General features: G+C 34.6%; 1 protein-coding gene across 11 annotated transcripts in view; it reads right to left on the bottom strand.

The window, feature by feature from the left end:
- The window catches only part of LOC143232287 (adhesion G protein-coupled receptor L3-like), a 70,258-nt gene extending 45,218 nt beyond the window's left edge, over positions 1 to 25,040 (bottom strand). For 7 of the 11 annotated variants that reach the window (XR_013017478.1, XR_013017477.1, XR_013017480.1 and 4 more), the window contains exons 1-6: positions 24,850 to 24,983; positions 19,848 to 20,093; positions 10,914 to 10,996; positions 9,460 to 9,561; positions 8,075 to 8,297; positions 400 to 542 (exon numbers count right to left, since the gene is read on the bottom strand). Coding sequence is in view for 7 of the 11 variants with exons in the window: in XM_076467497.1 (XP_076323612.1) it covers positions 400 to 542; positions 8,075 to 8,297; positions 9,460 to 9,561; positions 10,914 to 10,996; positions 19,848 to 20,077 (781 nt within the window). In the remaining 4 variants the exon portion in view is untranslated. Of the gene's footprint in view, positions 1 to 399; positions 543 to 8,074; positions 8,298 to 9,361; positions 9,562 to 10,913; positions 10,997 to 19,847; positions 20,094 to 24,849 lie in introns of those variants that run through there. The other 4 variants (XM_076467498.1, XM_076467500.1, XM_076467501.1 and 1 more) reach the window with 4 other exon arrangements.
- Positions 25,041 to 26,586: the final 1,546 nt, after the last annotated feature.

Here is a 26,586-nt window from a genome sequence, read left to right as displayed (position 1 = left end):
TATATAATATTAAGTAACATACACTATCAGTTAGATCATTCATATTAAAAATAGATATATCAACTTGTACGAAGTAACTGTGCTATCAGAGTAATACACTAATGTACACAATTTACGAAAAAATACTGAAAGAGAGTGCATTTACAATAAGAATGTGTATCAGGTTCACACGCCAGCTGAAACATTTTGGAAAATCAAATATAGGAAATAATGTGCTATAAATTCAAATATTAAATCATCAGAATAGCATGATAATGTAGACCTTTAAGTAACTAATTTTAAAATTCAAACGAGTTTAATGAAAAGTTTATAATGACCGCATAATCCGTAAACTTATTTTAAATATTAATACATACTACATTAGACTGATATAAAAGATATGATGTACAATTCATTTACCTGTTTGAGAGAAGTCAATAAATGCAGTGTTTGTTGTTTTCCTTACTTCACTGTATTTACAATCGTACATCACAGGTTTGTTCAATACAAGCGTGTTAAATCTTTCCTTTTTCTCCTCAAATTGCCAATAGGATTCGTTGACACTGGATAAATAAATCGATAAAAGGCTTACATCACACAATAGGCAGTTGTCTTGCAACTGTAAATTATCGATCGTAAAATACGCAAAAACGCTCATAAAAACCGGAAAAAGCAAAATGCAAAACTGAAAATTCGTATGATAAACCTTCATACCAAATTTGGTGAAGATCCATCCTTTCTTCAGACAGTTTAAATCATTTTACAGGATAAAAAGGCTTATATTTAAATATTGAAAGGTAGCAATGAACCAAGAGATTCTAAATTATGCAGGTACTGCGTGTAGCATATTAACAAAATATTGTTGTAAGAAGCATTGTTGAATTGGATCTATAAACAATTTTAAAAACGTGTTTCATTTATTTTGTACACATTCTAACCATTCATTCACTATTCTCGATGATGAGAGACCCAGCTGGAGTAAAAACATATTCTGAAGATGGCTGGTATGGGTATTGTTCGTTTCGTTTTGAATTTCGTGCAAAGCTATAAAAAGGCTATCTGCGCTAGCTATCCCTAATTTAGCAGTGTAAGACTAGAAGGAAGGTAGCTGTTCATCACCACCCGCCACCAACTCTTGGGCCACTCTTTTACTAACGTAACATTATAACGCCCTCACGGCTGAAAGGACGAGCATGTTTGGGTATTAAACCTGTTATTAAAATAAAGTAAAGAACAATGTTTAGATCTTTTTAGACCATTTTCACATAAGGCGTCTCGTGACAGATGAAAAATACAACACGTTATTATCAAGAGCCGTCCATCTGTTGTTGTTTTGAATTAAGCACAAATCTACACAATGGGCTATCTGTACTTTGCCCACAACGGGTATCGAAACTCGGTTTTAGCGTTGTAAGTCCACAGACATACCGCTGAGCCACTGGGGGCGCCGTCCATTTGCACCCACATAACAGTACGTTATCCTAAAACGGATAGCATCTGAAACAAGGATTTAGTGGAATGGGTTGTAACGACGGGGTGAGACTCAGAAAATCGTTTTAAAATAACAAACTCAACCTCTGTAGCAACAATTATAATAAAAATGTTAAGATGTTAAATTATTAATATTCGCAATTCAACGTTAGTGGCATCTTTACTGTTTTTTCATACCATCACTCTATTAACGTGTTTTAACATAACAGTAATCGAATCTGTGATTCTATCTTATACAAGGGTTACATTTTTGTACATCCGTTTACAGTACTCCCTTCCCGAATAGATACTGTTCCAGCTCAATTACTGGCAACCAATGACATATCAAATATTCTTTGGAAGCCAGGTTTAACATTTCAATAATATTTTAGCTTTTTACAATGAAATGATTTAAATATCAATCATATAACTTTTGGCGTTCAGTGTTTTCAAACTAATACTTTATACCATTGGTTCCTAGCGGGGTCCACGAAGCCCCAAGGGACTGTAACAAATACTGAGTACTGTTAAAGTAGTCAGTATTTTATAAATTCATTACGTGAGGGTGACTCAGTCAGGGTGTAAAATATTCTGGAAGGCCTTGTACTGAGAAATTGTGAGCATCCCTAATACGATACACAAGCTAAGTGACAAGAACAGAGACTTCCAATGTTCATGTCCAGCCGTCCCCATCGTAGAATTACATTTTCATATGTACATCAGCTGTTTCAACTTACCACTTTTTAATGGTGAAAAGCGATGAAATTTTGTTAGTATTTTTGTTACATTTTGGGAAATTAGTTTTGATGTAGGTCAGGGATCACCAAACTACGGCCCTCGAGGTTATTTTGTCTGGCCCGCCAGCAGCTAACCGCTTGGAAATAAAAAGTGACATTTCATCAAATATTCGACTGTCATAACAAAATTAATCACACCGATGGTCGCTTTAAGCTGGCAAACACAATACGTTATGATAAAAAGAAACAAGGCTGTCACACGCATTTTTAACCAATAGGAAAATTCTTCTTTCGTCCTTGCTGCCCGTTTATTCATATCGAGGCACGTATCTATGCGAGCATTAGGATTTCGAAAACAAGTACAGACTTAACCCTCGTCCTATCGACTCGTTTTGTAACTTCAGCGGCCTAGGGTTACCGCTTCAGCAAGCTCATTTCTCTTAGTAGATTATACGCTTTTCGTAACTCGTTCTTAGGTAAGTGTTGTGGCAAACGTACGTTTCAATATTTTTTTTTTGTGCGTTCTTGGACCAGTACAATACTTTTCTCACAGCGTTCTGTGTTTTTCATTTTCAGATTCTGTTTTTTTTCACCCATCGTTATGGCTGCTTTTAAAAGAAGAAAAGTGGACTCTGAGTGTCGTGCTTTCAATGAAGAATGGGGAGAAAAGTACTTCTTTGTGGAAACAAAAAACCAGAAAGCTACTTGTGTGATATGCACCGAAAGTGTTGCCGTTTTGAAAGAGTACAATTTTCGGCGTCACTATGAAACAAAACATTTATCAACATATTTGAAATTTTCAGGAAAGTTCCGTTCTGAGAAATTTGAATTCATGAAACGTGTTTTTGAATCTCAAAAGAATCTCTTCACGAGAAAGTTTGCTGAAAATAAATCTGTCACTCGTACAAGTTACAAAATAGTGCATAGGATGACAGAGCGAGGAAAACCTTTTACTGACGGCAACTTTATCAAAGAGTGTATGATGGAAGCAGCAAATGAGCTGTGTCCTGAGAAAGCCAATTTCTTTGAAAGTACCAGCCTTTCAGCAACTTCAGTTCTACGGAGAGCAGACGAACTTGGAGATAACATCGCATTACAGATACGCCAAAAAGCTACAAATTTCCTATGGTATTCTCTGGCACTGGATGAGTCTACTGATCTCTTGAGTATGTCACAATTTCTCGTGTTTACTCGTGGAGTTAATTTGGACTTTAAGATCACAGAAGAGTTGGCATCAGTTTGCAGCATGCACAGAAGAACAACTGGAGAAGACTTTTTCATGGAAGTGCATAAAACTTTGCAAGACTATAACCTTCAGTGGAATCAGTTTAGAGGTGTAACAGTTGATGGAGGAAAAAACATGACTGGAGTAAAGAAGGGTCTGGTGGGGCTGATCAGGAAACAGTTGGAAGATCTTCAACTCCCAAGCGCTCTGTTCATACGTACACTGCATCATACATCAGCAAGCACTCTGTGGAAAAGACTTAGATATTTCTTGCGTACTGAAACCAGTCATTTCTGCGGTGAACTTCATTCGGGGTCATGCGCTTAATCATTACCAGTTCAAGGCGTTTCTTGAAGAAATTGATTCGCATTTCTGTGACTTGCCTTATCACACGGCGGTGAGGTGGCTCAGCTGCGGTAAAGTCTTGTCTCGTTTTTATAAGCTGAGAAGAGAAATAAATATATTTCTTAAGAGAAATATAGAGCTGATCCACTTCTGTCGGATCCAACCTGATTGTCAAAGTTGTCATTTTTGGTTGACATCACATCCCACATGAATGAATTGAACTTGAAACTTCAGGGGAAGAATAGCCTTGTCTGTGATCTCTATAGAATCATTAAAGGATTTCGGAGAAAGCTGTCATTGTTTGAAGCACATTTGAAAGGAGGAAACCTCTCTCATTTTTAGTGTTTTAATGAGTTTCATGCTGGAATCATGCTGGAGTTTCAGAAAAAGATTATTGGTGATTTAAATAAGCATTTTAAGAGAGATTTTTGGATTTCGACAGAATCGAAAGTGGCATTCTCCTTTTTCAGAATCCTTTTGATTGTGTCATTGATGACGTGTCAGTGGAACTTCAGCTGGAGGTCATCGATTTGCAAGGAAATTACTTGTTGAAACCAAAACATAGAGAGGGGCAACTTATTGAATTTTACAACTGCATACCTGAAGATGATTTTCCAAAGCTGAAGCAGTTCGCATCTGGTATGGCATCAGTGTTCAGAACAACTTATGAATGTGAACAAGCATTTTCAAAAATGAAGTATGTGAAGTCGGTACATCGATCAAGGTTGACTGATGAACATTTGAAAGCAATTCTAATGATTGGATGCAGCAATTCAAAACCGAATATTGAAGATATTTTGAAAGCCAAACGCCAATTTCATAAATCTCACTAACTTTTTTGCGACTTAGTAAAATTCAGATATGTACTCACGATGTGCGATGTGACAATTGTTTTTGCTAATGTCACCTTCTTTGATAACCTTTTGGTAAATAAAAATGTTGGTTCTATTTCTGTTTGTTTTTTATTATATGTGTGTATTGCATGCTATTCCCACATGGCTAATGTGGCATCCTAAACTTAGTGTTAAGTCTTTTACAGAAAGCTTTCGTTCTAGCTTATGAGTATTGAACATAATGATCATGCGGCCCGCGCCTTTCATTTCCCAAGTAATCTGGCCCCCTGTGAAAAATGTTTGGTGACCCCTGTTTTAGAGCAAAGCCACACTTGGCCGAGCAGCTGTATCAAGCGCGGAAATCGAGCCCCGTACTTTGGCGTTGTCAGTGTAAACTTACTGCTGTTTCACCACGGGACTTACGCGAAGTAGAAATGTTCGTGATTAAGTATTACAGGGCAAAACCCTTACAACCTCTTTCCACCACTTATGGCGTTCTATATGATAGTCATGGTTACAGACAGGTGATTAACATATTCCTACTGCAGGAGGCGTTTTTCCATTTTCCTCTTTCAGATTTATGACGTGAGAAATCGGGTTTCGATACCCGTGTGACCATAACACAAACAGCCCACGGTGTAGTTTTATGTTTAATGACAAACTCATATGCTGAAAGTCCATCAAAATGTCCGTGGATGGCCAAGCATGAATTTACTTTTCTACTGGTAACTTGAGAAGAATCTGTCATGATATCTTAGGCATGTGGCTGGATGCTCTGTCTTCATGTCACCATGCCTTACTGGTATTCATTCTGTACAAGGTACAGTTGTGTCAGCATAGGCGGTATAGTGGTAACAATTAGCTTAATAGCTCCTAGAGTTTGCCTTGGTATCTTTCTCGACTCTCTGGGTGCCTAACTGACTGCCATAGATCTGTTGGGGAAAAAAAAATTGTGAATTGTCTTTATCATCTGTGAAATGCTGCGTTACAGGCAGAAGGTTTAGGCAGACGTGTGGTTTATTTAATGTGATGGCATACTTTAATTCTTGGATTGTTAGATACTGCTTTCAACAGATGGTCCTCCAATTAGTTATGTATTTTGAGGGACGCAGTAAAAGCGACTCTTTTATACATTTAAATCCATTGTATTTTCTTGTTTGCAGTCAGGAAAGATCCAATTTTAGCTTGAGCTACTTCCAACCACAACGAATTTAGCTTTATTCACTATTTCCAGTGCACTATTGGTAGCTAACCTTTACATAGCCTGTTTGGTCCCGATGGAACCTGTATATCGTTGCTTGACATATAAGGTTCAACGTTTAAAAATACACATTTCTTCAAAACATTGAAATTTTGTGCCCTGTATATTTTTATAATTGATTTATAGTATCACATCATGTTTAAAGTTATATAAAGTAAATCTTCTAGAGAGAGTGAAATTTAGGTTTAATCTGCATATGCAAACACCACACTTTATCTCCGAAATCACGGACCATTGGGAATGGGGGGGGCAAAGTAATTGTATAAATTATACTGTTATGTTAGATTATGGATAACCCTTTTTAAATTAATGTGAAATAATAAATAAACAATAACAGTCTTTCAGTGTACTTATCAAAAGCTATATTACTATTGTGTGTTTAGAAAAAAATGTAATTTTATTTTGAATATGTATCTATGCACATTTCAGAAAAGTCTGTTAATATAAAAAAAATAGATTAATAGAATGAAGCGTGCTCTGGAACTCAAATTTTCCTTGAAAAGCATTAAATAAATCACATAAGTAAGGAAGGTTGATCGTTTGTTTGTTTTGAATTTCACACAAATCTACTCGAGGGCTATCTGTACTAGCCGTCCCTAATTTAGCAGTGTAAGACTAGAGGGAAGGGAGCTAGTCATCACCACCCACCGCCAACTCTTGGGCTACTCTTTTACCAAAGAATAGTGGGATTGGCCGTAATATTATAACGCCCCCACACCTGAAAGGGGGAGCATGTGTGGCGCGACGGGGATTCGAACCCGCGACCTTCAGATTATCAGTCGCACGCCTTAACACGCTTGGCCATGCCGGGCCTAAGATTGATCGTAATTTGCATGAATAATATTTCAATGCCTGTACTACTAAGAAAATTATTTTCTCTCTCATTGAGCATGATCGTTACGATATCATGATTGTGAACTAGTGCCTGATGCTGTAATTTTTATTCTTACAAACTTCTATAAAAGATAAAGATCAGTCTCAGATAATTCATTTTCACCAACTTCCATAGACTCTTCAGAAGAACATAGACATCGACTTCAAAGATCGTTTAAGCAAATTAAGTGCACCGTACTCAGTCACATTAGCTCACTGGTATGTCAGAATAAAGAACACTATGAGCACCGACTTAGTCCTCCATTGTTCATAGACAACTGAATGCACATAAACACATGACATAATGTCCATTCCTGATATACGTTTATCTTACTGATGCACTAGCTGTACTATGCATGTCATATAGTTCGTGTCAATGCTATCTACCAAGAATTTGTATTTGCTTTAATGCGCACTTTATCAAGATTAAAATGCAACCATAAGACCAGAATAAAACTTTCTTTACCTTATTTATATGCTGTTAGAAAGTTGTCACCTCATGGTTTATAGTAAGCTCTATCTTTCTTTCCGCGGGTTTTAAAACTCACTCAGGTTTAGTCCAGTACTGCAGCAAATCATCATCTCCCTCGTGCAAGGTACGTTTCTACATAGTGTATTTCTTTCATCAGGGTGGGGGTAATTTGTGCTTTCATAGTTTATAATTCATTGTAAAACAAGGTATTAGTGAATTATCTTCAGCACATTGCTACTTATTAGCAATTATTTACAGAAGTGGCTGAAAAGTGTGTGTGTAAAAGTTTTGGGCAATTGCAGCATGCGATCTAGGAAGCAAACTTTTACATGTGCCTTTAGTAACTTACACTGTACTTGGTGTAACCCTTTTCAATATGATATTAGCTACGCCATTAAACTATGATATTAATTAAGCCTATTTCAATATGATAGTACCTATGCCATTTAACTATGATAATAGTTAAACTTTTTTACTGTGCTATTAACTAAGCCTTTTCACCATATTATCTACATCATTTAAACATGATATTAACTTATCTTTTTCATCATGGTATTAGATAAACCATTTAACCATGTATTACTCAGGCCATTTCAACACGCTATAGCCACGCGATTTGAGCCTGATATTAATTGATTCATTTCGCAGTGCCATTAACTAAATAATTTAACTATGGTATTAGCTAAGCCATTTCACCAAACTGTAAATAATATAGTACTAAATATCGAATGATGCTATTTTTTTGTCATTCATATTTAAAAACTGCAAACATATAGTCTGAAATGATCTCTATTTATTATTTTAAAAACCCGTTTCTTTAGCTGTCACGTCAACTAACCTTATAAGTATCATGAATAACTTATATCATGAGCTACTCACCTCGAACAATTTGCCAAAATAACAGAAATCCAATGGGATGCATTACTTCCATTAACCACTCCAATAAATAGATTTCCACTTAGCACAAGGTGATCTCTTTCAGTGCAATTGTCGTCCATACTTTTTGTGGTTTGATCAAAGACACTATATAGAATAAAACAGAAATTTTCCGCTATGTCCTCCTTGCAATCAAAAACCTTGACCTCCGTAAGATCGATAACATCTGAAAAAAAAGTTATATAAATTTCATAGGAACGTTGGACTAGATTTTAAAGTGGAATGCTTGGTTAGTTTGCTTTGAGTATTTGTTTGGGATATCTGTTGTGTCCATTATGGGAAACCGTACCCTTGCATTTTAGTGTTGTAAGTCTGTAACCTTATCATCCTAATGAGGAAAAGTTTGCTTTGAAGTTCGCAAGGCTATCTGCGCTAACCGTCCATAAGTTACAGTAATGGACTAGAGAGAAGGCGTTTAATTTACATCACCCACTGCCAACTCTTGAGTTACGAAAAGAAGGATTGATTGTTACATCAAACGCTCTCACGCCTCAAAGAGTGAACTATTTTCGGAGAAATTCTTGAGAGTATGAGTTATAACCCTAGATGTTAATATCGTCATTTCCTTTGGTCAACAAGAGTTGATGTAATTTTAATTACTAAAATTAAAACTCTTGCTTATCTTCTGAATTACATTTAAAAATTCGTTTCTTATTTATGTAGATTTGATTCATTTTGCCTAAGAGTTTTTTGTTTGTTGACATGAATATACGAACCTGGCATAGTGAGTCAGACTGATTACGGATCCTAGTCAAATGGAGTCTTTTTCAACGTGTCACTTGTTACACGTTAAATAACTCTTCATTTTGGTGATGGTTAGTATAGAAAAACGCCAACGCTAGCATATCGTCCCTGTGCCATTGTTCTATTTGATGCACTTGTAACTCTGGTAAATCTGTTTGTAACAAAGCTAGAAGGGTTCAACCATGTTAGTCAGTAAATGAGATCGAGACATTTGTGGTTGTGAGAATTGTTTGTGTCTGTTCTGCTGACTTTCTCAAGTAGTTCTATGAGTTGTAATTTTGTATATGGTTCGTTTATCACCTGTATTTCTCAAAGCTTTTAATTTTATTATTTGGTTATTCAAGATGTATGTGAGTAAATAGTTTATACCGCATGTATATTACAAGTACTACGATATTTATAATAGATTATTTTATACCGAATTAAGTATCGGTAAAACCCGACAAACGATATTTTAAACGAAAAAAAATATTTAAGAGCACATACGTTAGTATTAGTGATTCACATCATTCTAGTCTGAGTATAAACTTATATCGAAACCACTGCAGCTTCTTAGAGTTGAAATTCAAAACTGAAATGTATACATTTTCTCTTGTCCTTACCTTGCTGTTCTACACAAGGATAAACGATTCTCGCCTCTCTAGTGTTCGTGTCCACTGTCGTCCTCTTCATATCGGAGCTTGATTCTGAAAATATGTAATTTCAATAAGAATGTATACATTGTTTCACAAGCACAGGAATATATATATATATATCTTGAACCGTTTTGGTGGAGGTATGGATGAATCGCTGCACAGTTTGGGAATCATACAAAAATAAGTTAATGAACTGAAAACTGTGTTTGATTAATGCTTTTGAAGTTATAATCCGCCACTAGGTGTTGATAGAAGTCTCACAATAGGAGTATAAAACGCAGCACATTTGAAAAATACAATTACGTCTATGATGTTGGAGATACGCTTAAACGTTTTATCGCAGATCACTGGAAGAATAAGAAAACAGTAGGAAGCTTATTAAAAAAGAGAAACTGTTAATATAAAGAAGCTATATATTTTATTTTAATATGAAAATGTTTTTGAACTGCTTTATAGCTTGGCATGACCAAGTTGTTAGGATGTTAGACTCGTAATCTGAGGGTCATGGTTTCGAATCCCCGTCACACCAAACATGCTCGCTCTTTTAGCTGTGGGGGCGTTATAGTGTGACAGTTAATCCTACTATTCGTTGGTAAAAGAGTAGCACAAGGGTTGGCGGTGAACGGTGATAACTAACTTCCTTCCTTCTAGTTTAACACTACTAAATTAGGGACAGATAGTGCTGACAGCTCTCAAGTAGCTTTGAGAGAAATTAAAAAGACAAACCCACAAAACTGCTTTATTATGTTGTTAAATCACTGTAAATTCTATAATTTTTTTTTTTTACTTTAGCTTATTCCATATTTAACTTTAAAGTAATATATAATATCACTTAAATATACTCTAAGTATTTATTAATGTGTTCACTTCTAAACAAATGTGCAATCTTTAACACAAATATCATACTTGAGTAAAATATTGGTGATAGTTAGAAACTATGCAAGCATTTGTAAAAATGTAGATAGGGACAATGTATTTCATCTATCTACTTCTGTAACAGTCGATAGCTACAGCATACACTTTGTTGGTGATGATAACCATACATTTACAACTATAATTATTAAAAAGTAATCTTTTATACAGTAAAGTAGTAAATTTATTTTTATGTTGTTGTTATTGTTTTTTTAATTAAGCACAAAGCTACACAATAGGCTATCTGTGCTCTGCTCACCACGGGTATCGAAACCCAGTTTTTAGCGTTGTAAGTCTCAGACATACCGCTGAGCCACTGGGGGGCAAATTCATCTTTAACCCTTTTCATTTCCACCGAACCTTACAACAACACCTATTGTCATATTTCAGTTGTAAAAACAAAGCAAAAACATTATAATTACAGAAATAATTACTAGAGGCTCTGACCTACTAAACAATAAACATGATTTGGATATTAAGGAAAGACCCACCTTTGTCCTGTCTACAAATAAAACAATATGGCGAACATAGAAAGGTTTCGTTACCCAGTGTGACCTTGTGATTATTCAACTTTCTGAAAAAAGTAATAGACGATTGTTAATCATATTGATGGTAAAGCAAAAGACAAAACGTTATATATGGCAAGGTAATATCTCAACTTATTTGAACCAAAATTTACAGTACCACAGTACCAACGTTTAAAATGGCCGAAAAACAAACTTAATGATAAAATTACTTATTTACATGTTTATTATTTAAGACACACCACAAGTTATCGCTAATGTTTGAAAAATAAACATATATCAACTGGACCCACATTTAAAAAGAATTGAGTACGACATATTAAAAAAAATGTTTACATTATACAAATCAGTAATTCATATGAAGACCACAGCCGATATAAAGTCACGATGAAATGATATGTCAGAATTACATTTTGACAATATTTGACGATTCGTAGGTAGGATGGTGCAAACGAAACTTGATCGCTTTATTCGACGCAAAATTTTCATACTCTCAGGCCGTAAATAATTGTTTAAAACAGGAAGTTAGAATTTCCGTGGTAACTAAAGTATAGCGCCTTGTTACAGGTGAGAAACCAGGAACACAAAGGTCACCGAAAAGAGCCGTCTACGTGTCCCAGGAAACATAATCAATAAGGATATCCATCCGCAAAATTGATATATCTCAAGTGCATGCAAGTTGTTACTATTGCAGAACAGTTCAACTGCTGCTTACCTCAAGCAGCAGTAGAGTGAAATGGTAACTCGTGCTACTTCATATTAAGACATACCATTAGATCGCCAAATACATCGCCTATGAAGTTCTGTGCGAAACGACTGTCAAAACTGACATTGTAGAACCATCGTCCTAGTTCACTAGATGTATTATGGAAAGTACGCAGGGATGAGCTGTTTAGTTTGAACATGACAGTCTTATGGCTTAGCCTTTTGGAATAGAAACTACGCTGCCGATTTGTATGTTTTAAGTCAAGCACAAAGCAACACAATAGTCTATCTGTGCTCTGCCAGCCACGGGCATGGAAACCCAGTTTCTAACGTTGTAAGTCAGCAGACATACCGTTGCTACACTGCAAGATCATTTTCAAGATGCACGATCTTCATATAAAAGATTATCTGATTTGGTGACATAAATTGTACCAGCATTGTGAGGTTGAGAAATCGTTTTGATATAAAGTATTGAATCTCAATATAAAAAAATTTTATGTGGAAAGTAAAAACAACGATTGGCTTAACTAATAAAACAGTTATATTAGATTCTATAATACAAGAGAAACTTAGCCAAATTAACCGGAATGCATAAGTCACCCGAGTAAACTTTTCCCAAATTAATTACTTAATATTCTGAATTACAAAATGAAGTAAACAAATTCGGAAACCTGAAAGGGTCATGTACAGAAATACCTGTCTTTCTTATTCGTTAATTTTAAAATATGCTACGCCTATAACTGAGTTTATAGACGATATTCACGAAGTGCCATGAAGATAGTTTATTTTCAAACTGACATTTCAGAAATAATATTTACTTCAATTTGGTTGCTTTGGTTTATCATGTTATCTCCTAACTAAGATCGTTTAATACACACTGCTAAGAATAGTGCTGTCTGATATCTTTGTCTATCGTTGTTTGTTTCTCAATTTCAAGCAAAGCTACACGAGGGCTATCTACGTTAGCCGTCTTTAATTTAGCACTGTAAGACTAGAGGGAAGGCAGTTAGTCATCACCACCCACCGCCAAAGCTTGGGCCACTCTTTTATTAACGAATAGTGAAATTGACCGTCACATTATAACACACTTACGGCTGAGAAGGCGAGCATATTTGGTGCGACGGGGATTCGAACCCGTGACCCTCAGATTACGAGTTGAGCGCCTTAACCACCTGGCCATGCCGGGCCCTTGTTCTTCAATAAGTTTTCGTGTGTATCTTCATAGGTCAATATAGTCTCTTCATTTCTTCAACTCAGTCAGACCAAAATTTGATTAGCTCTTCCATACATTTTCTCGATACCACTTTGTAGAAAATCAGTGTACATGAAAATATCTATAATGTTGAAAGATAAGCGGAAACGGTTATGATAAAGGAAGATGATAAAGTATGCTGATATCAGGTATCTTTATGAATTTTTAGCACACAAACACTACAGGGCTATCGACGTTAGACCACCCTAATTTTTTTGCAGAGACAGAATAAAGGAAAGACAGTCAACAACAAACTCTTTACTGCTCCTTACCAAAGTGGGAATGACCATGACAGTATAACGTCTTCCGCAAGGGTGAATGTGTTCTATGATGGAGTAAGTAGTACATATAACTTGTTAGGTTCTAATACCCACAACTTGTTGGGTTCTAATACACATAACTTGTTGTGTTTTAACACACACATATTATAACCGCCCCAGAAAATATATATTTCTAAAGAAACAGGTTCCTCTTAAATGAAGAAAATGGATGTATGACCTAAGAGCATTCCATCATAAAATAAAAAAGAAAACAGGAATTCTTGTTTACGTTTTGTGAAATTGGAATAGAATGAATAACAGATAGCACGACCCCTACTAGGAAAAAACTAAAACTGAAGTATTTTCAATATTAATGTGGAATTCAGTTGGAACAAAATCATCAGGAAAAAAGTACAAAATATTTTTACAGAATACGTATTATTGTAATGATTTTCTTGACTGCAAATGCTGGTTCAGCACTATATATGAATTATTATATTAGAATTATCACGCTACTCGTTACTAATATTTGTAACTGCTAACAAATGAGTTTTTAGATAGTATCCGCAAAGTTCTATCGGAAGAGCTTATTTTCAAAGTGACATGTCAGAAATAATATTTACTTTACTTTGCTGAAAACGTATGAAATAGTTTGGTTGGTTATGTTGTTTCAGAGTTTTAGATCAAATATTTTTTCTTTGTTGCTCAAAGTTACTTGAGGGCTATCTGCTCCAGCAGTAACCTAATTTTCAAGTGATAGACAAGAGGGAAGAAACTTAGTCAACACCACCCTCCACCATCTCTTGAACTACACTGTACCAACAAAAAGTGTGATTGATCTTATCGTTATAATGTTCTAACTGTTGAAAGGGCGGACATGTTCAACGACTGGTTTTTATCCCGCGATCCGCAGATTGCGAGTTGATCATCCCAACTATAAGACTAAGCCATGCCTTGACCAAAGCTACACGAGGGATATTTGCATGTATAATCTTTTCTAATTCTGATCTGAGAAACTAGAGTGAAGGCAACTATTTAATATCAAGTGTAGATCTCCTTTTGTCTGGCCAGATATTGGAATTTGACTGTCATTCTTATAGCACATCCACGATCCCATAGTGCATAGCGCATTTTTATGGCAACGGATCCCAAACCATTATTCCTTGGATTTACAGTACACTAAGTACTAGGCCACGTTTGGCCCATTTTACTTCGAACATTAAGCTGAAACAACATGTTTTAATTATGCTCACATGAACGAATTAATTAAATTTCTCAGATAATATCATTTAACCCCCATATAGAGTGGGCACTTATATTTTCACTAAAAAATGATTACATTCATAGTGGTAAACCAGGTTAGCTAATAAAGGCAGATTCTACAAAATATTTACTTTGAAGTATCAGGTCATCCCATAAGTATCTCCGAAAATTTAATACAGAAAGTGCATCATCATTTCTGTCTTTGTAGAAGGCTTTAATGACTAAAATATTTAGTAGGACGTGTATAAAAATGTTCAGACAAATAAAAGAAACTAACCCAACTCAACTTTTTTATATCATTAATCAAATAAACCCTTATGAAGATGGATGTGTCTGAAGAGCACATAATGCTTTATGAGTTTAAAAAAGGCAATAGTGTAGCAGAAACTATACGAAACATTCAAGGTGTTTATGGTGCGGAGTCTCGCAATGAAAGAAAATGCGATGCGCCACTTTCATGTCGTCCTGTTGAGTTTAATGATGATTTGCTGCTGGCTACACTTGATGAAGATTGTGCTGTAACAGTTGAAGAACTAGCACAGAAGCTTAATTCAACCCAATAAACAGTTCACGGTTATCTGCAACAGCTTGGAAAGATGTCAAAACTTTGAAAATGGGTTCCTCATGATTTAACAGAAGCCAACCTTAAAGCAAGAGTGGGCATTTGCACTTCTCTGCACTCTTGTGAACGTAACTCACTTTTTTTGACAGGTTAGTGAATGGAGATGAGAAATAGATATTTTATAAAAATGTTAAGCGCCGCAGACAATGGCTCAGTGCAGGTAAAATGGCTAAAGCACAGCCCAAAATAAACCTCCACCCTAGGAAAGTCTTATTAAGAATTTGCCGAGACATTGATGGTGTGATCCACTTTGAGTTGCTGCCACTCAATGTAACGATTACATTAGTCTTTTATTGTCAATAGTTAGTGCGCTTAAATATTGCACTAAAAGAAAACAGGCCTGCTTTGATCAATCGTAAAGGTGTTGTGTTACACCAGGATAATGTACGGCCTCATACAGCAAGGATCACATCTGCAAGGATTGAAGAGCTAGACTGGGAAAACTTCCACATTTTCCTTATTCTCCAGACCTCCTCCCATCTGATTATCATCTATTCCAAAGTTTGAAGAACTATTTTGATGGAAAAGAGCTTGGAAAACATGAAAATGTCAAAACTACCCTCTCTACATTCTTTTCCTCCAAACCCCAAGAATTTTATAAAAGTGGCATTAAAAAGCTTGTGAATTGTTGGCAGGAAGTAATTATTAATAATGGAACATAGAGTATTGATTAAATGATATTAAAACATTTGAAATCCTTTCTCTTTTTCTGAACCTGAAATCGGACATTACTTAAGGGATGGACTGATAATTCTACTTTATCTGTTTACTGTGATAAACAGAAAAAAACTGAACACAAACGTATATTCACAGAAGCCAAGCTCTGTTTAAAACGAAAACTCGTGGAAATGTAACTGGTCACAATGTACAGTTGCTTTAGCTGGAGAGTTAGAACTGACTTGGATGATATAAAGTTCCAAATTGAGTCTCCTGAATGCTGGTTCCAGTCTGAATAAATTTCACATTTGCTACTTAAAGGGTTAACGTGAGACATAATGGTCATTTCCCTAATAAAAACACAAGTGAGGATTATTACCTAACTATAAGTACAAAATGTACATGTCTAAATTTGTATACTATAGGTGACTTTATACATATCTTTCCCATGAGAAAACAGTGGACGATACTGTGTAGATGTATGACAGAGTACAATGGTTAGCTGAAGTGAATGAAGTTTAAAGGCATTTTTAACCAACCTGGTGTGACAACAACATAAAACAACAAATTATGAAACATTGCTGTATTAATACAGAGAGGTAGAAAACACAGTGTGATCCTATCGATCTAAACGAAATATAAGAAGGTAAACATGGGCTGTTTAAGGCTGAGCCCTTTGAGTGAACAGTTTGTTTGTTGGTTGTTAAGCACAAAGCTATCCAAAGGGCTATCTGCGCTCTGCTAACACGGGTATTGAAACCTAGTTTCTAGCGTTTTCAGTCCATAGACATATCTTCGTGCCACTGGTGGGTTTGAGTGGTTAGAGATTTGCGTGTCTTCTCTGCATTTGGATGTTATGTAATAAGTTATTGGACTTTAGATGTCAAAACAGTTGTTGTGAGATTTTTTTTAAAAAATAACTTCTAAACTGTAACAAGCTGATCGGTCAGAAATTTCAAAGAAAATTATCTGATTTACCGTAAACAATATCAACTTTCCATGTCCACCATTTTGAGAATAAACCAACGGGTAGAGATAAACACAAAAATTAGATGTAACAATAACAGTGGTGCTCAATGACTTTGTTAAAATATTACTGTTACCAGAATTTACCTTCAGCATTCAGATTCTTACATCATGGGATTGTGTATTTATATAGTTGTTGACTTTGTAAACACCGTACAAAGTGAGATATGATACTTTGAATAATATAATATAATGGTAATAATAGTAACGTTCTTTGCTAGCGGTTAGAAGATGAACATACAATAACAACTGGCGGTGTAGCAAATGTTTTATGTATATAGTGTTCCAATCATCACTGGATTAACTGATTCCCAGCTGTCTTGAAGACTTCCAAAAAACAAAACACGCCATCGGCAACAGATATGAGAAATACAGTGTAGTTGAAGTGCTATTATTTTATAGTTTTTCACTGATTAAAAATTCCTAAGAGACAAGATGAAGAATGTAGTGTTTAATAATGTAATAGGCCTTGATAGTGTAGTTTGAATGATTTACTGGAGAAAGTTGCCATATGAAAATAGTATTTAATTATTTACGGATAAATACGTAAACAAATCTTCGCTCAGTGGTACAGCGGTATGTCTGCGTACTTTTAACGTTAAAAACCGGGTTTCGATACCAGTGGTGGCCATAGCACAGATAGTCCAATGTGTAGCTTCGTGTTTAATTCAGAACAACGATGTAAACATATTTAAATTCTTATTTCATTTTCCTTGGAAGTTTACCTCTGCTAGGTTTACCTAGCATCTTCACGAGACAAGCTGTAACTTCCTTTCAAATTATCCATTTTATTTACTTATTGTATACCGTTTCTTGATTGAATTTCTTTCTTAGATTAAAACACTTAGATAAGGCAAGAGGTTTAGCAGGTTCATGTATGGCAAAGTAATGACTAGTACCATAGTTTGAGGGATTCAACACCACATTTTCTGTTGCATTTCCCGAGAGACATAAAAAGTTATGACTATATTTTAATTTTAATGTTAGATTCAACTCACCAGCAGAAGACTTAACTAATCGCTTGTCTTATTTACTGTTTAAGGCCAGAACTGTCGTTTGTCCTGAAGTGCACCAAGTTTGCAGTAACGTAATATAATCTGTAAGGTGAGAGCATTTTACATATCAACTACATCGAGCTATCCTCTGATTTCAACAAAGTGAGTTTTTGGAAAACGTGCTTTTAGGTTTTTTTTAGCTGATCTCTCGAAATGCATTTAATAATAACTGCAGATGGAGATATAAGTAGAAATTTAGGATATATCACTAGAGTAAGAGATTTATCTCTGTCGTTGTGAGGTGAATTTTGTTGGAATATGTGATTTATTTCCGTCCTTCCGGAGTTGCTTATTGCTGGAGTATAGGATGTATCTCAGTTCCTGAAAGTTGGTTGTCGCTGAAATGTGGATTTTATCTCAGTCCTTGTAGGTTGAGTGTTAATAGAATATGGGATTTAACTTGGTCTTTGTAAGTTCAGTATCAATGGAATGTTGGATTTATGCCTCTGAAGTTTGGAAATTATATCGATTGTTGTAAGTTTGGTGTCACTGGAATATGGGTTTTATCTCTGTTCTTTTAAGTTTAGTATCTTTGGAGTGTGGGGTTTATCTCGGTCCTTGTAATCTGGGTAAAGTTGTAATAGAAAAGGTATTGACTAGAATATTAGTGTTAGCGCTAATTAAAAGGGGGGTGAGAGACCCACTTTGTATTGTTTTAGATGACATCATGTCTTGAAAAGTAAAAGAAACTTTTTTCAAATAACATCATTATGATATAAGCTTACCATGCCCCACTCAATATAATACTGTATAAGCCTAAAACAACAAAAAAACATAAAAAAGAACAGTTATCGAAAAGACACTCAAGACATGATGTCATCTAAAACAATACAAAGTGGGTCTCTCACCCCCCCCTTTTAATTAAACTGGCTCTACTCATAAAACTCCCGAGTGTTAGTGAAATGTTGACGAGCTCGTTTGGAGATTACAGATGTGTTGTCTGACTATTTCTAACGGTTCGGAAAGTGCCTCAAAATGATACTATTGAAGGCACAAGTTACACTAGAACAACACAAAAAGAACAAATGGCAGGCGTTGGTGGCTGTAGATGTAAATAAGTTCAGCTTACAATAGATTCAACAAATAATAAAGACAAGAAGGTAATTCCTTAATGGCAGAATCCTAATTTTTTCATCCAAGATTCATATAAAAATTATCATACACGAAGATATTTTACTGGAAGATAAATGTTACCATGGAATAAAGACAGGAAAAAAGTTTCACAACAATAAAATAACACGAATAAATGTTCACAACAATAAAGAAACCCGAATTAGTGTTCACAACAATAAAAGCATATGGTGCAGTGTTCACATCAATAAGAGCATTGCTTCACACGAGATTCACTAATGTAAAGCAAACCACCGAAATAGCCTTACGAGGTTTACTGTAAACGAATGCTGAAGTGGCTGGTGTTACTGAATTATGAGTACAACAGCTAATGTTTATATCAGGTTAGTACGTGTGTGCTCACTAAAGTCGATCAGTAATCTAAAGTGCTTTCTAAAATAATAGATAATTGTATTTTAAACATTGTTCTCCAAAAAAATATACGATTGTTCTGTCATCATTTCTTTGGCACTGGAATGAGTTTGGCATGAGTGAAGATAACTAAGTACAACACAGCATGTTGTTGATAACACTGGTGTTGGGAATTTAAAGTTTCAGAGATAAAAAACTTGGAAAAAGTTCAAATTTGTTTAATTTGTCAAAACGAATTACTTAAACCAGCTCAAAAATAAGTCAGTACAGGCTTTATAAAAATAAAATTACTGTTAACTAATACAATTTAACCATGCAGTTGAAAACACTATTATATCTTAAAGAACCAAAAATAAAAATATGGAATTAGATTACTCAAAATAATCACAGAACATAAAACAATTCTGGAATTTTACAAGGTCGTAAATTAGGAGATGGAACAGATAAAATAAGAGTCCAACAGAATAACAACCAATCTTTAAATACTAAATCAAAATTTGCTATTACTAATAATACACGCATTAATTTTAACTTTTTTGACATTAAATTAAAATTAAGAGGTTAATGTTTTAATCTTACCTGTTGCACTCTTTTAAATGTAACTTCAGCTTGTAATGATTTTTCGACCCATAAAGCTTGAAGCAAATCCTATTGAAACAAGTTTCCGGAAACTTATCCGAACCATTTTCTAAAATAGAACCAGAGTAAAACACCAGGCTTTGATTAAAGCTTGAACAAAGTGTTTTTGCTATCGTGTGTTTTTTGTTCCCAAGTAAAGACAGTTTTCTGTTTTTCCTTCTTCTATACATGTTATTCTTTCTTCTACTAATGAATAAAGAAAACTTAATGTGTATGTTTACAATCAGTTTCTAAACTTTAGTTCATCAGTTTAAGAAAACATATCATGCCTAATACACACTAACTGATAAGAATTGTTTGACACCTGCGTCATAACACATAATACTGTTCGGACAACGCTTACGAGAAGCTCATATATAAAAATAAAATAACAATAAAGGAATAATGTGGGAAAAGACAATAAAAGTAAATTGAACGTATCAATTGGAATCTCTAGGTTTTTAGTTCATAATCCCTAACTTCAACAGCAGACTAGAAGTCTATTTCCAGCATGACCAGGTGGTTAAACCACTCGACTCGTAATCTGAGGGTCATGGGTTCAAATTCCCCTCACACCAAACATGCTCGCACTTTTAGGCGTGGAGGCGTTATAGTGTGACGGTCAATCCCATTATTCGTCGGTAAAAGAGTAGCTCAAGAATTGGCGGTGGATGGTGATGACTAGCTGCCTTCCCTCTAATCTTACACTGCTAAATTAGGGATGGCTAGCGCAGATAGACCTCATGTAGCTTTGCGCGAAATTCAAAAAGCAAACAAATACTGAAAATTGCTTAATCAGTAAAGATAATGTGTTAATTTTAACTTACAAATTTCTGTATAAAGCAAAAAAAAATCCCTTTTATTGATATTATGAAATCGTCTACGAATGTCTTATTTGACATATGAATTGGGCTTGAGTTTACGCTGACTGGATAGAGTCCTCCAACGAAGCAAATTTATGTTTCTTTTAGAGCTAAGCTACACTGGGCTATCTACTGTGTTAATTTCAGAGAACCGAACCCTATATTTTAGCGTTATAAATGCATAAACTTACTTCTGTCTCACTGAAAACACAAAGCAAAGAACTTTGAACTGTATTGTTATTACAAAACCATCAAGAACTTGGTATAAACAACATAGTTGAAAACACGAATATTCTAACCTAGCGTTTTGCAGAAATACAAGGATTTGAGATTTAGTACTACAGTCTGAATACTCTGTTTGGTTTTGAATTTCGTGCAAAACTACACTAAAGCTATCTTCACTGCCTCAATTTAGCAGTGTAAAGAAAGAGGAAAGACAGCTATTGGATTTTAACAACGAATAATGGCATGGAACGTCATATTATAACTCCCCACAGATGACAGGGCGAACATTTATGGTAGGATAGGGATTCGAACCTGCCACCCACAAATTATGAGACGATCACCCTAATCACCTGGCCATACTGGGCTTTTATTAAGTAACAAGATTAGAAGTACAATTCATGAAATCCTCTTGCTTCAAATGGGTTCTTTGATTTTGATCATTAATTAAATTGTTGTCGGTTTTGTAGTGAACTTGCCTGTTATTGCGAGAAATCACATTTCTTGAGATTCTGTTTAAGGTTCTTTTTTCAACCATTCTAGTACCTTTCTTAGCGTGTCACAGGCATAATTCAGGGTTATCCCGTGAGTTATCATTTCATCCAAGTAGATCAGAAGAAGAATCACGAGTAATTCAGGCATAACTGATTACACTAGTCATTCATATGTAACTTTGATGAAAACACGACAAATTCCCATAAGCTATTTCCTGAAATAAAGGCTGCCTTCTCTTGACTTGCAGTTACCAGTATTCACTCTTCAATTCCAATTTTGATTACTGCTTTGACTTCAGTGAACACCCAAAACAAGGTCAGAAATAAGCAGTAAGCAGATATCCTACTTTGTGATTTTATTCACTTTCGAGCAGTCCATACAAAGTTTCTTTTATTCATTCTTCTCTTACACAGGTACAATACAAAATGTACACAAACTAGTATTTAGTTATATTACTCCTTGTTTTTTCATGGTTTACATTACTTTAAGAGTCTCAGCCTGTTGTGCAAATGAATTTTGTCTGGCTAACTTATATTTGGACTGCAAATTCATTATCAGTATTATAAGATATTTTGTATGTCTGATTTAAGTTAAGAGGTTCACTGGAAAAAGTATTTTAGTATTCTATAGGTAAGCCATGTTATGTATGGCACTGATCAATTCTAAGGTTTTGACAGTGTTATGGAGCAGCTCATGTTAAATGAGATGGTAAACTCTTATACGAAGATTTAATATCAGACTTCCTACATCTTATTCTAAAGTGACTACTTACAGTGTTCGTTAGTGTGGAAATACCACTTTTATAACTTCGCATCTTGTAGTAGTGTGATTCCAGTAATAGCTCGCAGGACTTAAATACTATACGACATTTAGTAGAATACATGTTCTAACTGACCATTGAAACTCCATATGACAAATTGTCGCAAGACTCCATATTTCAGTAAGAGGCATATTCAAGACTCTGAAAAGAGTGCGTGAAACTGGCATTGTTAATAACGTTAGGTGGTAAAGTTATAAGAATTAAACTTTCCAAAAATGGTTTAAAGTGCCTCAGAGTTTGTTTTTATAAGATAGACGACAGTTGAGTATAAACCTTGCCAATAATCTTTCTGTCACTTCAGATGTGAATGTCATCCTGAGAAGAGTAAGATACAGAGTAAGATAGAGATTAACATGATGTGGTCCAATGGGCGTGTGGCTGCTCCAAAAACCACTTTTGAGAAGAGGTAACCAAGAGATTGAAATGAACAGTGGGTCACAAACAATGGAATAAGCAAAACTAAATATGTGTGTTCATAACGAATAAGTCCAAGCATGGTGATGAATCAGAACAGGTTTGAGGCTACATCTCAGCAAATGGTGTTAGTGGTCTGTTACGAAATCGATAATATCCTGACATCTGTCAAATACACGTAAGTTCTAATCCACAGGACCATTCTCTTAATATCATGATTTATCACGCGGGGACTCGCCATCCAGCAAGACCATGAGTTCAAGTATAAACCAAATATTGTGAAATGATATCTTAACAGCAAAGAGGCTGAGGAAAAACTCACAACCAAAGCCCATCTTGCACATAGTTTTGATATGAAAATTTCTTGAGGTTGCATGGACTTATACATGAACTAAAAGTATTAGAAGGCGACTATATAATTTGGCTGATTAGCGACGAGTAAAATATGATTTTTCAACATTATTTCACAATTCTACCTTGATAAATTCTATGTTCCTATTAAAACAAGCGCTCACACATAAAATAGTTATGTTTTTCTCGTGAATGTTTGGTAATAAGGTTTTGTACCATTTGTACTCAGTTGCCATTACTTGTTATTTATAATTCCTGTTTATGTATCAACTGTGTGATTCCATAATTATTATCAGTATCAGTCTACACTGCATTATCCATTGTCGTCGACGTGTTTCACTCAATCCAGACCTGATGAGATACAACAAACACACACCATAATACTGGCTTCTGTATTGGTTGGAATACACTTATTAATCATTATTTTAACTCTTGAAAATTCCTAAAGGGTTTTTAAAAAATGAAACATTTAAAAATATAATAGGCCTAATACTGATGATTCATGATAATAATAATTATAGAGGAAAACAAGTATTCTTCTAGATTTTGTTAATGATAGTTTAAGAGTGACAGCAATTACTTCTATAAGTTTCATTAATGAAAAGATATGAGATTAGGGCAGAGGTATCCAATAGCAATAAAAATGTTTATACATTTCTTTGATTAAAAACTGCGAGGATGATGTAGTATATACAAAAACATCAAACATTATTACTGTGTAATTGTAAACATTTGTTTGATGAACACTATAACTTCGATGGATTGAATTAATAGGCCAGATCTGTAACCTGGAAAATAAGAATTTTACCATAAAGAATTGTCGATGAAACTTCACTCTTTATCATAGTGCTCCCTTCTCTTCTTGAAGGAATAAAACAAAGACGATTACTTGTCTGTCATATAAAGAATATCCAATAATATACAATAATAACAACTACCACAGTATTGTAGTGATTCAATATTAATCGATGTGTAAAATATAGAAAAGTAATTCCATAGTTTGGGAAGTCAAATATGTATTTAAATGTTTACTAAGGTTTTGCAACAAAATATCAGAAGAACAAATAACCAAGTTATTCATAATTATTATTGACATTTAGGTCAATTACTCATTTCAGAATTGATTACATTTCTTGAATTCAAAAACTTAAACTCAGGTAGTATTTAACTATGCAATTATTGAATAACTTTTGTTTAGTCACTTTTACCTTTATTTGAATTTTGTTTTGTTAATTATTGATTTGTTTCATTTTAGAATTTATATGAATGGATTATGAGACTGCAGTATTTTATTTAGTATCTAGAAACACCCTGAGAACTGTACTTAAACTTTAGAAAAGGTAAATTAATGATGTGTAAGAATTTTATTGCTTAATTTAGAAAGGTTATTTTGTGAGTTTTTATGTTAGCGAGATCTGTGTCCTTCGCTAAAAAAACAAGAAATTGTTTAATACTACAAAAATTATCGAAATTTGGAGAAGCTTCCGACATAAATATATTCATAGAAAGTGATATTAAACTTACACATTTCGAGTACTTTGAAATATTCACAAGTATATCATTTTAGGCCTATCAATAAAGATGATATGTAATATATATCAAAGACGCATAGCAAACGATAATTGTCCAAAACGTCCATTTAAGACCACTATTGTCTATTGTAATAGTAGCTCATGTGTGAAAATAATATATGAAAATAATTCCCGTACTTGTTATATTAGTTCATAATAAGCACTGTTTAAAAATTTATTTGTTACAGAATGATGAAACGAAGAAACAACTTAAATACAAACATTACCTGCTTTCGTAACGTGCTGCAAGAAGACACAAGCCAGTAGTAAATGTTCAAACAGAAATCTTTTAGGCATAGTTTAGAACTGAATACTGAGACCTTTACCTAAGAATGAAATTGTGTGGTGTGTTTTGACTCCACTCTTGGTGTACGTTTCAGCCAATAAAACAATACAAATGGAAATGTACGTTATCATATCACCCCTAGCAAACCTCTTCAGTAAGACAGTGTATGCATTGATACGAAACATGAGAGTTATACGTCAAACTAGTGAATATGTTGACTGACTCATAAAAATATTTTCTGTTTGTTCGTAACTATTTATTAGAATGTCGTAAAGATTATCTATCAGCTGTAGTTTGCTGAAAGATGTGTTAATACTGTATGTTAGAAGCATGAAACAGAACTTAAGAATAACTCTTGTCTGAAAAAAACTGAGTTAGGAAAATTAATCTCTCTGTTTATACGTCATGCAAAACGCTCTTGTTTGATAAAAGAAAGTTCTTCATAGTTGTAAATGTTGGAAATAAAGTAGTTGACTTGTCAAACATCGTAAAGAGAAGAAGCGATTTAATAATTATCACTTTCAAAGTCCACAAGGCTTATCTTCATCTCACCTCATATTTAAAAAAAAAAGTTTGAAAATGGAACCACACAGCATGTTCCACTCTCTCTATATATAAAATCGTTTTGTTACAGAGATCTCACCATAAATCTATAGGAAAATTGGTTCACCACACGTGCATTCCTTTGTATTTATAAAAAATTAGGTTACCATATACATTAATCTCAATGTCAACAAAAAACGGGTCCACTAAACACATACACATTTCACCATATATCTATATAAAAATGCGTTTACCACACATATTCGCCACAACATTTGTAAATAAATGGGTTAACCATATATATTCCACACTATTCCTATGAAATTGGGCCCATCACATACAGTCAGAAAAATATCTAAAAAAAATGGATTAATCGCATATATTTTACACAATATCTATGCAAAAATAGGTTCGTTAAACATGTTTCATCCTTTACCTATAAATACAGTTTGTTTACCACACACACTCCATCCTCTAACTATGAAAATAAATGAAAAAGAAACGAGCACACTACACATTCCATTTTATATCTATAGAAATGTGTGCATTGATATTCCACCTAATATCTGAAGAAAAAATTGGTTTACTATATATATATTGTTTTGAATTTCGCGCAAAGCTACACGAGGGCTATCTGCACTAGCTGTCCCTAATTTAGCAGTGTAAGACTAGAGGGAAGGCAGCTAGTCATCACCACCCACCGCCAACTCTTGAGCTACTCTTTTTCCAACGAATAGTGGGATTGACCGTCCCATTATAACGCCCTCACGGCGGAAAGGGCGAGCATGTTTGATGTGACAGAGATTCGAACCCGCGACCTTCGGATTACGAGTCGAGTGTCTTAACAATCTGGTCATGTCAGGCCTGAGTTACAGGAAAGGGGTTTAACATAACAATAGGCAGTTTCTCATTTAGAGATTAAAGCAACCATTTACGTAATAAAGTGAGTAGTGCATTCTGAGAACAAAGTGGGCAGATATGTAAATAGACTGATATGAAATACTTGGAATTGATGATAACGAAGTTCAAAATAAATGTTATATACTTTTGTTTTGCGATACAACATTGTCTCAAGTGAACTCATGTGATTTCGTACATTATACATTTTCTATGGATTAATGGCTAGCACAATGAA

The sequence above is a fragment of the Tachypleus tridentatus genome, chromosome 11, assembly GCF_004210375.1.
Source record: "Tachypleus tridentatus isolate NWPU-2018 chromosome 11, ASM421037v1, whole genome shotgun sequence".
NCBI classification, from domain to species: Eukaryota; Metazoa; Arthropoda; class Merostomata; order Xiphosura; family Limulidae; genus Tachypleus; species Tachypleus tridentatus.
This window is presented reverse-complemented; position numbering and strand designations above follow the sequence as displayed.